This window comes from Nipponia nippon, unplaced genomic scaffold (assembly GCF_047370975.1).
Source record: "Nipponia nippon isolate SJK-2023a ecotype South Korea unplaced genomic scaffold, ASM4737097v1 scaffold_38, whole genome shotgun sequence".
Classification (NCBI taxonomy): domain Eukaryota; kingdom Metazoa; phylum Chordata; class Aves; order Pelecaniformes; family Threskiornithidae; genus Nipponia; species Nipponia nippon.
In genome coordinates, this window is record NW_028262356.1 from 1,354,479 (window position 1) to 1,369,993 (window position 15,515).

At 54.3% G+C, this 15,515-nt stretch overlaps 2 protein-coding genes across 2 annotated transcripts in view; one reads left to right on the forward strand and one right to left on the reverse strand.

Annotated features, from left to right (window-relative positions):
- The window catches only part of LOC104022629 (uncharacterized), a 132,768-nt gene that overhangs the window by 36,911 nt on the left and 80,342 nt on the right, over nucleotides 1-15,515 (reverse strand). The gene's annotated exons all lie outside the window — the stretch shown is intronic.
- On the forward strand, nucleotides 5,990-13,624 carry LOC148053675 (scavenger receptor cysteine-rich domain-containing protein DMBT1-like). Its single transcript, XM_087773048.1, has 8 exons — nucleotides 5,990-6,083; nucleotides 7,163-7,492; nucleotides 8,454-8,801; nucleotides 9,557-9,886; nucleotides 10,466-10,795; nucleotides 11,406-11,735; nucleotides 12,077-12,196; nucleotides 12,328-13,624. The coding sequence occupies exons 1-8, from the start codon at nucleotides 5,990-5,992 to the stop codon at nucleotides 12,378-12,380; spliced, it is 1,935 nt and encodes a 644-aa protein (XP_087629174.1). The 3' UTR covers nucleotides 12,381-13,624.

The following is a 15,515-nucleotide window of genomic DNA, read 5'->3' on the forward strand; positions in this document are numbered from 1 at the left end:
TAAAACTGTTTTTGTCCAGATCCAGGCCTGCAAACTGATGATCAGTGAGCTGCTGATAGCCTTGGGCTTTCCAGTGTGCCCCATCTCTTATCATCCTGTCCTCTACACCGACTTCTGTGTTTCCACTTCTGAAGGCTTCTGCTGTAACACCAGCTTTATGTTTCTCCCTGGCTTTGAGAGCCCCAGGACATCCCTAGATGTCCTGCACTCCATGGGCTGCTTCTGGAGGGTGGTAAGGACTACAGCAGGGCTGGATCCTTCACCCCTTATCCAGTCTCCCAAAGCTATCTCAGCAGGTCTTGTCCCACTGGGCACCCAGGTCCTGGCACCATGACCTGGGGTATGCAACACATGGTCCCTTTCGTGCTGCAGAAACACCCCTTAGCTGAAACACACCTTATTTCAGGCAATTTGAGATGAAAACATACATCAGAATTAATAGTTCTACCTTAGGCCGCAAAAACATCCAGTGCTGACCCCTGACTGCCTTGGTCCTACTCTCTGCTAATGAGCAGGGTCACGGTCGTTCCCCTAATGACCCTAAGGAGGGTAATGGAGATGCAGCAGGCTTTGCAAAGTTAGCTTTTCTTTCTTCTCCTTCCTAAAGCTGTGGCCCAGAGTTACGCTCCACCTACCTCCACCCTAGGAAGCACAGTTCCCTTTTCAGCCTTTTCCCGGCACGGTTTAGAGGAGTTCAGCTCCAGGGTCCTCCCATGCATGGCTGGGTGGTGATCTCAGCCTGCTGCAGAGCCTCCCGCTCCTTCATCTTCTCTGTGGATGAGCTGTTCTGGATAAGCCTGGGTTGCTCCGGTTTGATGCAACCTGGATATTTGACCAGGGATCCTCGGTTGGCTCTTTGCAGAGGGCTGGGAGGTGAGACAGGAGATCCAGCCACCAATGTGGTGGGACAGGCAGTCCACCCACCACCCAACATCTCCTTGGGCACTAACTTTGACTCTACAACCTGCCCATCCTTCAGGTTGTGTTTAAAGCCCATGGAGGTGGCAAGAAAGGGTTAGGAGTGGGGTAAAGCTCTTTTTAAGGGTAGAAATGGGATCTGGGTAGCTGAGTGCATGTGTCTAACAGCACTGAGGGACATAAGGGCACCTTGCAAAAAGGAACTGACACCCATACCCAGGTCTCTGACACATCCAGGGTTGGGGTGTGCTGATCCTACACACATTTTTCAGCCTGTCCCTCCAGTCCCTTTCAGTGCCCTCTGCAACTGGGCCCTGGGAGTACCTGTGGTCCATGCCCTGCTGCCCCAGGATGCTGACACTTCTGACCCATCAGTCGCACTGCCTTCTCCGTGGGGTGTTAAATAAGGCAATGGCCCTTGCTAACAGAGATACTTCTAAATGGGCTATCCATTTTTGTGTCTCCTGAGTATCATTGCAGTGATCATCCCCTGGGAGGGAGCTCCTTCAGGTGGCCCTTGCAGGAGGTTCAGTATGGAGGACACCCAAAGATGGGCAGATGAGGGGTGGGGGGTCAGCGTCTGGGCAGGCAGCGATTTGCTTCATATCCTGCTCCCCTATTCCCCAGTCATGACCATGACACTGAGCACAGCTTAGGTCCCTCCCCAGTACCACCTCCTCCCCCATCCCCACCCTGGTGGGGCTGGATTCGGGCCCTGGAGGGTCTGCGAGAGCAGCTGGAGCTGCTTGGCTGCCTGTGGCGGATCCAGAACCACAAGGATTCTTAGGGGCTCTGGGGTGGATCCGAAGGGCTGCCAGGGCACATGGCAGCACAGATATCCAGGGATGGTCCATTCCTACAGCCTGGCTGCCGGGAGAGGGGCATCAGGAGAAAAATCACGTAATTGCCAGCATCAGGCCATTGATACTAAAAATTTTCAGGCTGTGAGCTTCCTCCACTCCTGTTATGGCTGATGGATTTTTCCCCAGCTCAGGTGATTCCCTGGGACCTCTTCTTTACCTTTATCTAGACAGAGTGTGCAACAGATTACTTCGTTGTTGAAGGGGAGGATGAGAGATTTCGGATGCTTCAGATCAGTGGAAGATGCTGAGATGCAAAGGCTGAGAGGTAGCACAAGATGAGTCCACATTGCATCAGCCATGGTGGGCTGAACCATGGAGATGCTGGCCCATGCAGACCTCCGTCATTTGCAAAGACTTCCGAGTGCTCAAGTGCAGATATCTGTGCTGGGCTGCCATTACAGTCACTGAGAACAGTTAGCAGAGAAAAACAAGCCACAGGAGATCCTGATGGCTTCTCCCATCTTGCATCCCCACCTTGCAGAGAACAGTTTGCGATGCTAAGCTCTTGGCACATACATGATCTCTTTGCTCTCCCTGGAAGGTGCAAGCAAGTTTGGAAGGTGGCAGGGCAGTCACAGGATAGTGTTTCCAACTGCTTGCCCTCAAATAATAAGGTGATTTTCTGCCATCTAGCTATGCATCCATGCAATGTGATGTAACAAAAATGATAGTGCACCATGTCTGGCTTTGAATGTTTTCCTTTTCTAAAACTCATTTTCAAGACCTCATTTTCACCCAGCTGCAAATGAGTTCTCTGAAATCATCATCTCCATGTGCTGCAGCAGCCAAAAAACCCCAACAAAATGTTGTATATACCCTAAGAAGAGCATTGAGGACAAGACAGGGGGTATAATTTCACTGCAATATACAATCCTGGTTCTTTTAGTGTGTGTAGTGCTGGTCACCATGTCTCAGGAAGGGTGTCCTGCAACTAGATCGGGTCCAAAGACTGCACAAAGGGCTGGGAGCTTCTGGAAGCTGCTGACCCAGGAAGGTTCGTGGGGCCTGATGCTGTCAGCTAGTTCAAAGAGAAATCAGGCAAAAGTGTGAACAATGTGGCTAAAAGCAGATGCTAAAGGGAACCTGCTTAATGCGAGAAGTCTGGATGCCAGGAGGTTGGAGGCCATCAGAAGGGATCTGGTTTGCATGTTGACCCCATCTCCCCTGCCACTGATGGGATGGGTTGGATCGAGCACTTCTCAGACCCGGCAGGCAATGCTGTTTAACTGGCCTTTAGCTCTTACTCAGGAGTTACAGTAAGAGTTAAAGGTAAGTTATACAATGATCTCTTGGTCAAATACTTGGTCAAAATGGGCATCCTCCAACCCCAAACTTGCTTCTATGTCTCTGCTTCACATAACCCTTAAAAAAGGGTCTGCGAGGGATGTCGGCAGGGGCTTGCAGTCCAAGCCTCTCCAAACGGTGATGTCTGCAAAGCTCTTGCACCCTCCCACCACTGACAGCATGAACACGCGGCCCCCTTTTCACTTGCACTCAAAAAATATAGTGAGGGTTGGGTTTCAAAATGCAGCTGCTGGGATAGCAATGCTGAAAGTGGAGCACTGTTTTGTTTTTTTTATTTTTTCCCCTTTGTGTACTGTGTTACTAGCCAAAAATTATTTACCCTGGACATCAGTGATTTCATGAACATCATGCATTTCACACCTTGCAGGCCTTCACAACCCAGCCCATCATATGCAAGCCTACAGGGATGCAATCTCACGCTGTTCTTCTGGCTTCACTGTTCTTGCATCGTGCTTACATGGCTCCACAAGGAGCTGTTGGACCATCCGGGCTCATGTTTCCAGGTTGAAGGGTACTAGCAGCTGTGCAAGCAAATCATGGGGGCAAGACATTGTGCCTCCATGCTGCATCACGCCAAGGGCCGCACCTTAGTTACTGGCGGGGGGTAGCAAACCTTCCTGCAGCCCCTAAGATGATGTTCAGACTACAGGGAGCTGGAAGTGGGCAGGGAAGCCTTTGGGGCTCCTCTTCTTGGCATGAAAGGTGAATTGAAAAGATGGGGGAGCTCTCTTTAGGAAAGGCTTAAACTTTGGAGCCGCAAAAGGCTGAAAATTAATGGTCATCTTCCACCATAAAGCAGTAAGGATTTTATATAGGGCCCGGGCTGTATCCATCTGAGCAACGGGGACTGCATGGGGCCAGAAACTGCGCTCTCCAAGTGCCCAGCTCAGCCCTGGGGTGCAGGCTCCTGCCACAGCGGGGAAGATGCCAGTGCTATGTGCTCAGGCAGCCCTTTCCCAGGCCACATTCCTCACTGGGAGCAGCACCGAGCATCCTTTCAGGACTGCTTTTTTTGCTGAGACTCTTTATATTTGGTTTAGCTCGCCTTGCACAGCTGTGGGAGCCTGTGGCCCTGGGGAGCCAGCAGCCCAGCATGGACTGAATGGGACATAGCCATTTCCCATCTCACAGCCATAAAGAGGAGGCATGTGCCCCACAGGGTCATCTCAGAAATGTCGATGGCTGCTGTCCATTGTGCCTGGTGTTGCGGGGGGCTGCAGGCTAGATTTGAGTGGAGACAGCCCAGGGAGGGGGTTTGAGGAGAGGACTCATCTCTGGAGGATGGGTGACCTTCCTCCCTGGCCAGGAGCTGAGAAGGGAAAGGGGCTGCAGGGTCTTTGGCTGCAGCGTTGGGAGGTGCTGAGCTCCCCTCTTTGCTCCCTCTGCCAGGCATGAATGTGCCCAGCTCCATCATCTCTGATAATGGCACGGCCAGGAGCCCACTTGGCCCAGTGTCCTGGTCCCAGGGCTCGGCGATGCTCTGCTTCCCTTGCACCAGCCCCAGGGACCAGGCAGGCTCCTTGCCCCATAGCCATGCCTCCAACCCCAGCCTTGGGGGGCAAAAGCCTGCAAGTCATCCCGCAGTCATCCCCTCACCCCATCCTGCTGCTTGTAGGTGACAAGGCTATTCACTGAAAACCCAAATTATAGCATGAGCATGGGGATCACAGAATCACAGAATGCTTTGGGATGGAAGGGACCTTTAAAGGCCATCCAGTCCAACCCCCTGCAATGGGCAGGGACATCTACAACCAGATCAGGTTGCTCAGAGCCCCGTCCAACCTGACCTTGAATGTTTCCAAGGTTGGGGCACCTACCACCTCTCTGGGCAACCCCTGCCAGTGTTTCACCACCCTCGTCATGAAAAATTTTTTCCTTGTGTTCAGTCTAAATCTCCCCTCTTTTAGTTTAAAACCATTACCCCTTGTCCTGTCACAGCAGGCCTTGCTAAAAAGACTATCCCCAGCTTTCTTGTAGGCCCCCTTTAAGTATTGAAAGGCTGCAACCCTAAGGTCACGCTGCAGCCTTCTCTTCTCCAGGCTGAACAACCCCAACTCTCTCAGCCTTTCCTCATAGGAGAGGTGTTCCAGCCCTCGGATCATTTTTGTGGCCTTGATCATTTTTGTGGCCCAGGGGTTCGTGCTAAACCATTGCCCGCCTCAGAGATCGGTCTGTAAACTCCCTTAAACTCAGGCTGAGAGTCAATGCAACAGGGGTGCCCAAAGCCTGAGCATGTTTGCAGCTTAATCTCAGTGGCTACAGCCCGGTTTCTGGACCTTCCTCCCCTTCTTCTCTACAATATGTGATACTCTCAGAACACAGGCTGTGCATTTTATACACGTGATGGCTTCAGCAACGTGACTTTGGGATAGACTCCACCCAGAGCATGCTATTCAATGTACACAACCCCTCGAACCTCCTTATTTTGGCAGGGGAAAGGAGTCTTCTTGCCCTCTGCAAGCACCCTGGAGGTATCTCTGTATAGCAGGGGTTCATCTTTGGATACCTGCAAGATGGGGCTCGGCTTTTCCCGAGGGTGCAAACCTCTGTAAGTGAACACTGCAAACCCTCTTGCTGCTGGATCCACAGGAGCTGGCTGGGGACTGGGAAGGTGGGGATGAAACGGGGCAGATGCAGCTGGGAATAGGGGGAGCCTCCTAGCAGACACGGCTTGGGTGCTGGGGAGGCACTTAAACCACTTAAAACCAGAGGGCAAAATCCTGGGGACAGCAGGGAGGAGGGGTCAGCGCAGGAGGAGGGATGAGCGCCGAGCAAACACGGGGCATGTTGCTGCAGAGGAGGGAACAAACCTGCTCTCGCCACCTTCCCGGCAGCGACAGCACCCAGCTCAGCTTGCAGCTCACACTGGGACACTCACCTGTCCTAAAGCGTATGTGACAGCCATGGGTTTTTCGGGACATTGTCTCCTGTCCCTGCACAGCAACCTGGCTGGCTTCGCCGGAGCAGGGCTCCTCATCTACCTGGTGTGCCTCTGTGGTGAGTGGCTCTTGCATGGGGAAGGAGCATCCTAGGAGAAAGACGGGGTAGGAGACCTGCAGGAACGGGGGGACTGGGCTTGCAGATGGATGGGGCAAAGCCTCCTTTGACCCACCAGCCTTTAAAAGCAAGAGAAAGTGGTGAATGGGGAAGGAGACCTTGTTAGCCAGGGAATTATCCTGGCCTCTGCACTGCTGCCCTTCCACAGAGAGGTTGGGAAACGCTTGGAGCCTTACCAAGTGGTGACAGTCAAGACCAGAAATTGCTTATTTGTGTTGGCCACCTCGTCAGGGCCGGCCAGTTTGTTTACAAAGGGCACAAAGTCCTCTTCCCCCAGCGCAAACAGGAGCCTTTATTCTGCTCTGCACCCTGCAAACACAAAGGCTTTCCAGGAGGTGACCAATTGTGGTGCAAGTGGGATGCCGAGGTGCTTTTCTTATTTTTTTCTGCCTCTGCCTGCCTCATTTTGCATCCCCTTCTCCAGGAGATGCTGCAGCCTCTACCCAGACCCCACCCCAGGCATCCCACAGCGGCTCGGGCACTCCAGCACTTACTGCCACGACGATTAAACACCTTATATTTACCTTTCTTGCTGTAGTTTCAGCCCATGCAATGCCCTCCTCTAAGATGCAGCTCCGCTTGGCTAGGGGCCGTGGGCCAATTTGCCGCACAGGCTCCCAATCGCAGCCTGCAAATCGCTAATTAAAGCACCAGGCTGCAGACAGACAGACCCCCCTTTCCATCAGATGGCTGGCAGCTACTCCCTACATACAGTTTCCTGCAGTTTTCAGTCCAGCTAGCAGTGTTTTCCTTTTCATTGATTGGGAATACTACGCAAAAAAATATCTGAAGCCGCTTTAAAGACAATTGTCTTTCAAAAAAAGGGGGTTTGCAGAGCATTTTCTCTCCCGGACTTGGATTTTTTTTTTTTCGGTTTGGCTTTGAGTGAAAGGAGAAGCACATCCGTGGTTCACATAAGCCACTGCTGTTTGCAGAGGGTCCACGAAGCTCATGGAAGCGACACAGCCTTTCCCGGGGCTGCTCTTCCACACCAGACCCTCTCCGTATCCCTCTTGCAGACCCGGTTGCTTCCCAGCGGGCTCCCCTCCGTCTGTCAGATGGCCCGCACCGCTGCGCCGGTAGGGTCGAGATCTTCTACGAGAACCAGTGGGGAACAGTATGCGATGACCACTGGGACCTGGAGGATGCTGGCGTGGTGTGCCGGCAGCTGGGCTGTGGCACGGCGCTGTCAGCCCACGGGGCCGGGCACTTTAGGGCAGGGTCTGGGCCCATCTGGCTGGACGACGTCAACTGCACAGGGACGGAGGTCGCCCTGTCTTACTGCAGGACGAAGGGCTGGGGAAAGAACAACTGCCACCATGGCGAAGATGCCAGCGTGGTGTGCTCAGGTAATGCCCAGCGGAAATTATGGGGCGGGGAGGATGATGACACATGGGCTGCAAAGCAATTCCCTCGCAATGAGTGTTTTCTCCTCCCACCCCCGAATTTTCCAAAAGCTCCCTGTGGCACAGAGCACCCACGGCCACAGCAAGGGATAGTTTTGTGGTTTGTCCCATATGAGGGACTGCAGGCTAGTGAGCAATTTGGGAAGGAGGCTTGGAACCATTATCTGTGCTAACTCCACCTTCCTGAGATGCTGAACCACCTCTGGGCGAGGCGTAGGACCCTTTGCACATCACACACCTCTGCAGTGAGCAGGACCCCGTCTGCCTTGCTGTGGGGACACGGGCAGGGCTAGAGACCCCTTGTGTTTTGCGGGCTGGCACTGTGAGACACAGCCTTAGGCAGGGGAGAGAATGGCCAGGAGGAGACACCCAGATTCCTCCTCCGCATCACCAACACGAGAGACAAGATGGTTTCCATGCCCTTGCCTCTGGCAAGCCACAATCAGCTAGAGAACACTCTTTTATGGCCACAAACTGTGAGGCTCCAAAAGCCTAGATCTCCCAAAAGCTTGGAGCTTTGGTGGCTGATAGAGGTGCAGGCACTCACGGCAATTGATAGATGCTGGAGCCACCGGTGCCAGAATTGTCCCAACAGACAACGGCACATGGGTATGCTGAGCCCGCCCGGTTGTCACCTCCTTGTGCAAAGAGGACGTGGTGCCCCATGAACACCAGGAAAAAAGGCTTTCCTCTTTCTCCCGTCACAGCATCCTCAGGACCTCCAGCCACCGCTGGAAAGACCACGCGTTGCTCGGACACGTGGCATCACCCCCATCCCGGTCTCGAGGTGGCTGCACGTTGGTAGCAACTGGGTGTAGCCAACAACTGTAGTGGGGTGCAAAATGGTCCTGCAGAAATGAGGGGCAAGGGGGTTTTCATGGTCCACCTCTCATGCCTTCCATAGACTCATCCAGCCACCATACGCCCATCCACACCAGTCCTGCAGAGCTCCGCCTGATGAACGGCCCGAACCACTGCTCTGGAAGAGTAGAGGTGATGCACGACCATCAGTGGGGAACCGTGTGCGATGACGACTGGAGCTTCCCTGATGCCAATGTGGTGTGCCGGCAGCTGGGCTGCGGGACGGCGGTCTCAGCCTTCGGCGCAGCTCACTTTGGCCAGGGATCGGGCCCCATTTGGCTGGACAACGTTCAGTGCAGTGGGACCGAAGCTGCTCTGTCTGAATGCCCGGCCAGACCTTGGGGTGTTAACAACTGCGACCATGGAGAAGACGCCAGCGTCACGTGTACAGGTAACATGCTTGCGGACCAGGAGGAGAAGTTCAGTAGAGGATGTTCTGCTCTGGGGATTCGTACTGGTTTCACAGCTGCAGCCAAGGGCTGGGCAGCAGACACCTGGGTGGGTGACCTTGTCCCCCTTGTTCCATCTCCTACAACATGCCATGCCGGCACTCTTTAGCACACAGGTCTGTGAAAGCAAGGAGCAGCAGGGATAACAGGAAGGGAACGATGCCCTTTGGGCAGCACGCAAAAAGTGCGCTCGCGTGGGCACCGAGGAGAGAGGGGAAGCACCGGACTGGGTGCTAGATGCTCCTAGCAAGGTCCCAACCCACCACACTATGGGGACCAGTAGCTCACGGGCTGTGCAAAGATGGGGTGGGTGGGGCCCTGAAGTCTCTTTGAAGAAGGGGCAGTGGCAATGGGGGTCTGCAGAAAGTCTCTCCTATCGGGGGGGGGTGCTGCAGCCACATGAAGGGTTCATGGATGGCCATCTGGGAGGACTGAAAAAAAATGGATTGCAGCTGTTTATGGTTTGTTTGTACTCATGTTGAATGTACACGGGCTCCGAGGTTGCACCTCTGGTTTTGCTTGCACCTGAGATGGTTAGCCCCAAACTTTAGATATTCCTCAATGGCTCTCTGTGGACATGGGAACTCCCTGTGCAAAACACAGCATCCTCCAGCATGGGTCTCACCATGGTGGCAAGAAGACGCACCCTGGGGGAGACCTGGTCTGACGCTCCCCTTGTATCTTGTGTCACGAGCAGGCACAGCCACCAACACACCAGCTCGCCTCCGCCTGGAGAACGGCCCCAGCCGCTGCGCGGGGCGCGTGGAGGTGTTCTACCACCATCAGTGGGGGACGGTGTGCGACCACGGCTGGAGCCTGGCTGAGGCAACGGTGGTCTGCCGGGAGCTGGGCTGCGGGACGGCTGTCTCGGCCCCGGGCTCGGCTCACTTTGGACAAGGGTCCGGCCGCATCTGGCTGGATAACGTGAACTGCACAGCGGGAGAAGCCACGCTCTCCGAATGCCAGGCCAGGCCATGGGGATCCAACAGCTGTGACCACCATCAAGATGCTGGTGTGGTGTGCTCAGGTGATTCACGTTAGTCGGGATAAGTACCGTGCGGGTTGGGGTGCAGGATCATCTCAGTTGTGTCCCAGGTAGCCAGGGATGGGTGCCTTTACCCCACTCTGGTTTAAAAAAATAAATCAAGAGAAGGCTATGAATGCCACAGTGGGTGATGCTCTTCCCTGTGTTGGTGCAGGTTGTGTGACCCCAGCATGCTGTTAGGATGATTTTGTGCAGGGAGAGCAAGCCCTTCTCCTACCTCTCCCCTTTCTGATAGCTCCAGCTACACAAATTCATCAGGCAATGCCTCCTACCAACTCTCATAGTCACTACTGACCCCAGGACCCTCCCATAGTCACTATTGACCCCAGAACCCTTTGTCAGGCTCCAAACCCCAAGCTCTGGATCTGCGACCCCTCTTTATCCACCCCAATGAGAAGCAAATCCCAAGCCAGCCCTGTCTGTGTAGCAGCCTTCCCAGGCAGCCAGAGGCTGCATGTGCGGAAGGATGCTCTGATTTTCCCGTGGCTTAGCATGTCGCAAAGCCCAACTGGAGCCGTGGATGATGGTCAGGCATGAACGTGCCCCTTGCTCCCTTCACAGATGCGGACACTTTGGGGCAGCACCCACTGCGGCTGGCAAATGGCTCCAACAGATGCCTGGGGAGAGTTGAGGTCTTTCACGAACAGAAGTGGGGGACCGTGTGCGATGACACCTGGGATCTCCACGATGCCGCCGTCGTGTGCAGGCAGCTGGGCTGCGGGCTGGCACTGTCAGCACCGGGCTCAGCTCATTTTGGGCCAGGGTCAGACCCCATCTGGCTGGACGGCATTCACTGTACAGGGACTGAGTCTGCCCTCACCGAGTGCGAGCTGAGCAACTGGGGAGAGCACAACTGTGGCCACAGCGAGGATGCTGGTGTGGTGTGCTCAGGTAACACCAGGCTGCAGGGGCTGGGGCAGGTGAGCCAGGATGGTTGGTGTCCATCCAAGGGTGGGGCTTGACGGGTGCTGGAGCTGCTGTTCTACCCCAGGGCTGTGCCAGGCTCTCTCCTCTCTGCTCACTCTTCCCCATCCCCAGCAGCAGAGCAGAAGTCAGCTTTCACCCAGCCACTTGACTTGGAGTTGAGCAAAACTGCCACCCTGTCTTAGACAGGAGTTATACACCTAACTCATATCGATTTAATCTAGGTTATGTCTCTCTAGCTCATCAATGACAGCATCTTGGGATGGGCAAAGCCTTGATTAAAAAAAAATAATCCAGGCGCACCTTTCCTAGACACAGAAGTCCAGTGCCACCAGGGTGCGTGTGGGTCTCCCATAAGCCCCATCTCACAGATACCAGCCCTGTGGTGATGTTGCTTATTAAGGCATCTTGTACAAGGGGATGGAGTAAGGCAATCCATGCCTTGTAGCTGGTCACGGGTGCTGGTGGCTTGCCTTCAGCAGGGCACCAGAAAAAAATGCCTGGGAGTAAGTCAGAACCTTTCATCACCATATGGGGTTGGAGAGGCCACCTCACCCCCTTGCGCTTTTCCTTGCAGGCACAAACCCCTTGCAGGTGCGGGTGAAAGATGGTCCCGGTTCCTGCGCGGGGCAGGTGGAGGTGCTCTACAACGCTACCTGGCACAGGGTGTGCGGCAGCAGCTGGAGCTTGCTGGAAGCCGGGGTGGTCTGCAGGCAGCTGGGCTGTGGGCCAGCCCAGTCGGCGCCCGTCGGAGCCCAGCTCAGGCAGGGGGATGACCATGCCTTGCTGGAGGGGCTGAGCTGCCGGGGGACCGAGTCATTGCTCCTGGAGTGCCAGCAGAGAGACATGGGGCTGGGGCCGTGCAGGCAGGGCTTCACAGCCAGTGTGGTGTGCACAGAGCAGAAAGGTGAGTGCTGGGATCCCCCGTCATCTGCTCTATCTGCATCAGGTCCAACCCGGTACAGACACACAGTGGCGTAAAGGCTCCTATCTCCATCCCATTCTTGGCTTCCTCCCAGGCAGGCAGAAGCGTTGCCATAAACCTTTTTTCCGGGAGCTGTTAGGTGGGCACCATGCACCCACCCTCCCAAAGCAGAGGGTGAGCTGTCACTCCTGCTGATGACGGTCAGCCCCAGCACCCAGGAGGGCAGTGAGGGAGGGTGTTGCAAGTCCCCAAAAACATGCAGCAGAAGGGAAGGGTGATCGGGGCATCCAGCCAACCCCCTCTGAGCTTCACTCTTCCCACAGACCTTATACAGTCCTGCTCGGTGCTGGCAGGCCTGCTCGGCATGGGGGCAATGCTCTGCGGGACCTTGTTGGTGCTGTACCTGTGGACGAGGTGTGGAAGACGGGCTGGACGCTCCCCGGGTAAGAGCAGGAGCACAGCACGTGGTGCACCTGGCCTGCTTGTGGAGCTGGCTGCACTCCTGGCTGGCATGGATGCCCCCCAACCTGGGTCTGGCACCCTCCATGCATCACCCTGCTCCTTCATTTTGCAGACAAGCCACTTATACAGAAGACAGAGGACACTGGGACATCATCCGAGGCTTAGGCAGCCACGCTCCTGGTGTCGAAGGCAAGGCTCCCTCAGGACCCCAGAAGACCCCGTTCTGTGGAGCCAGAAGAGCCGAGCAGTTGCTGCAATGGTCATCAGAGAGGACCCCCTCTAGCAGAGCAGAGACCCCTGCCCTGTGTGCCCTATAGCCCCCAGCTCACTGCGCTGAGCCTCTGTGGGTCCCAATTCCTCCATGCAGCACCGCAAAGTCCCTCAGTCTCCAAGCAAATTCTTCTCAGAATAACCCCTCTCTGGTCCTCCGGGTAGGCTCCAGCATCCTAACCCCATCTGCACAGACCCCTCTTATTCCCAGCCCTATAACCACTATAATCCCTGTAATCCCCTGCCGAGTCATCTGCAGTGGCACCCAGTGCCATCACCCTCACCGCATTCCCAATGGGATCATACCTTTTCCCCTAATCTCCCATGGAAGTGAGGATTACTGCCTGATCCAGGAGCAAGCAAGCAGGGTGCTCTCCTGCACTGTACACAACCACCTTTGCAAAATGAGGAGTACACTTAAAAGCCCGTCCAGAACAGGGTGAGAAGACCCTCACCCATTGTATTTATTCAATCCACTTTTAAATACCAGTAAAAACCCTGAAACCCGAGAGAACAAGAATGCAGCATTATACAGATTCAGGGATATGGGGTGACTTGGTGAGGTGGAAGTGGTGGAAGAATAGGCCCCTTGATTATAAAGGGATTGTAGATGATGGGTTCTGATACAGGAGACTCAAGATTGCTAACGCTGGGTGAGATGTTGTCCTGGCCACCAACAAGGAAGGGCCATGTTCCTAATGGAGCGACCCATGGAGTCAGGTCTGAGCCCCAAACTATCCACCACTTTGGTGAAGCCAGGAGAGGCCATGGTCAGAGGAACGTCCCGGTGTCATGGGGAGAGAATGAAGGGACCACAAGCTTGACCAGGTTGTGATGAAGGCGTGCCTTGTGAGCCAAGCTGATCTCCGCACAAGGGCATGGAAGGGAAGAGTCAATGCAAAAGGCAGCAGGGAGAAGACACACGTAATGAAAGAGCCACAACATGTATTTCAATGCCCTTCAGGTCTAGCCTCCCACCTCTCCTTCCCTCCCAGCCAGTGGCTGGCAGCTGTGACCAGTTTGCTTCTTGCTACCTGTCCTAAGCCCCAGTCATAGAGCATCCCTGGCTGGGTGTCTCCTGTCAATGCATGGCCCCAAGGTCATCTTCTACTCCTCTACAGACATCCATCACTCCTGGAAATTCAGGGTTTCTCATCCTCCTGCTAGTACCCGAGCCTTCTCATCTGCCTGCTGGCTGCCCCAGCAGACCTGGTCCTCCAGCCTTGCCTGTCCCAAAGTTTATCTCAAAGGCCCAGGGCTCCTCCTAGCTGTCCTCAGAACAGGGGAAAACAGGAGCTTGGACCCAGTTTTATGCAATAAAATATGTGCACCGTTTGGAGAAGGTCTTTGTAATAAAGTTGGGATGGGTTGAGGCTCTTTATGGCTCCAACGTGCAGGACGAGCACCTACTAGATCCAAGCTCAGGCCGTGGACTACTATGCAGAGATGCTCTGCAGGGTCTGCAGTATCTCAAGAAGGGTTTTTTCAGACTTCCCAGGGGGACCCAACACTGAAATTCAAAAGGAGCAGAAGGGACACAGGACCATGACTCACTTCCAGAGTGGCTGTTTGTCCAAACTGTGAAAATAGCCCCAGCAGAAATGCCTTTGCCCGGAGCTACATTGGCCATGTCAGGCTATGACAGTTCACAGCATTTCCACGCCGGTCAGTGTCGGGAATCTCTTTGTTGCTGGCCTGTTTGTTTGCAAAGAAGGGGAACAAAGTCCTTGGGCTCACTGAGCCTCGGTACAAATGAATACAGCCACCTTTCCTGGCTGCTCAACTTTTTATGAGATGAGTTTTGACTTGTTTCCAGCCTAATTTTTACCCACTCATTCTTGTATCCTTGTTTAGTAGACTTCTTTTTTCCTTTTGGTCTTCAGTCCTAGCTCTGTACACCTCTGGGGTTTGGGTTTCTCCTGTTTGGTCTTCCTACAGGCAGCAATTTACTCTCCACTCTACTACCCCTCTCAGGTTTTGCCAGGCTGAACAGGTTAAACTCAGCCTGAGACCTTCCTGGCCATGCTGGTGCTCCAGTTTTGCTTCTTATTTTTGCACAGACATGGGCAGAACCATCCACCCTGTTTCTGGAAGGGCTCACATCCTTGCCCAATGCAAGCCCCAGCTTCAATGCACCACCAGCACAACACCCACCTCCATCTGAACCCTCCCATTCAGGGCAACAAGTGATGTTAATTTGATGACCCTTTTGCAAAACTCAGTTTTTCCAGTGGCACGCTGCTCTGGTTTCAGGCCCTTTCCTTTCACAACTTCAGCGTGCCACCATGAAGGGATGGGAGGACAGCAAACTCTTCCATCTTCTTGGCATCTTGGGACATGCTTGGAGCAGCGATTTGCAAGGGATGTGCCTGGAGCTTCATCTGCGTAACAGCAACTGTGAAGCAAACTGCTAATCCAAAAGGGACCCTTGGGGTCTTGCAAGTGCAGCCACAGTAGAATAAGAAAATGACAGTTCCCCGTGTTTTTGAAATCCGACCGAGCCATTCAAAGCATCACAAGGTGGGTGCAAGACCTCTTTCTCATCACAGATGGTGTCCAGGCTCACCTGATGACAAACAGCTACAGTGCAGGTGCTGGTTCCAGCCTCCACAATAAAGCCATTTCCAGCCTTTAATAAGCTGTTTTCTTGCAGTGGATGGTCCCTCACCCCCCAAAACCCAACCAGACACTTTCTAATGAAGGTAACATAGCTCTGTTTCCCCAGTTCTGTGCATAAAGGCTTGATTTGTCAAAAGTAGGTATCTTGTACCAGGATGCGTCAGGGCAGCCGAGCGCCCGCAGGGGCTGGCACGTACGGGACGGGACCCGAGTGTCGAGAGGGTTGTTTGCTTCATGTTTTCCTGGAACAGCTTGCCATTTCGCAAGCCGATGACAAGACTGGCCGCTGCATGGGGCAGCAGGTCACCTCCTGGCAGAGCTTCATAGGAAGTGAAACTCCCGGGGGGAGCAGGGTGGAGGAAGAGGAGGGCTCGCTGCAGAAATCCCAGTTTGCCCTCCCAGTTGCCCAGT

What these genes read in the sequence shown, in the direction of transcription:
- LOC148053675 (XM_087773048.1), top strand. Translation starts at nt 5,990, where the DNA reads ATGGGTTTTTCGGGACATTGTCTCCTGTCCCTGCACAGCAACCTGGCT. An exon ending in GGTGTGCACAGAGCAGAAAG is followed by an intron (nt 11,736 to 12,076) that starts GTGAGTGCTGGG and finishes CTCTTCCCACAG; the next exon opens with ACCTTATACAGTCCTGCTCG. An exon ending in ACGGGCTGGACGCTCCCCGG is followed by an intron (nt 12,197 to 12,327) that starts GTAAGAGCAGGA and finishes TTCATTTTGCAG; the next exon opens with ACAAGCCACTTATACAGAAG.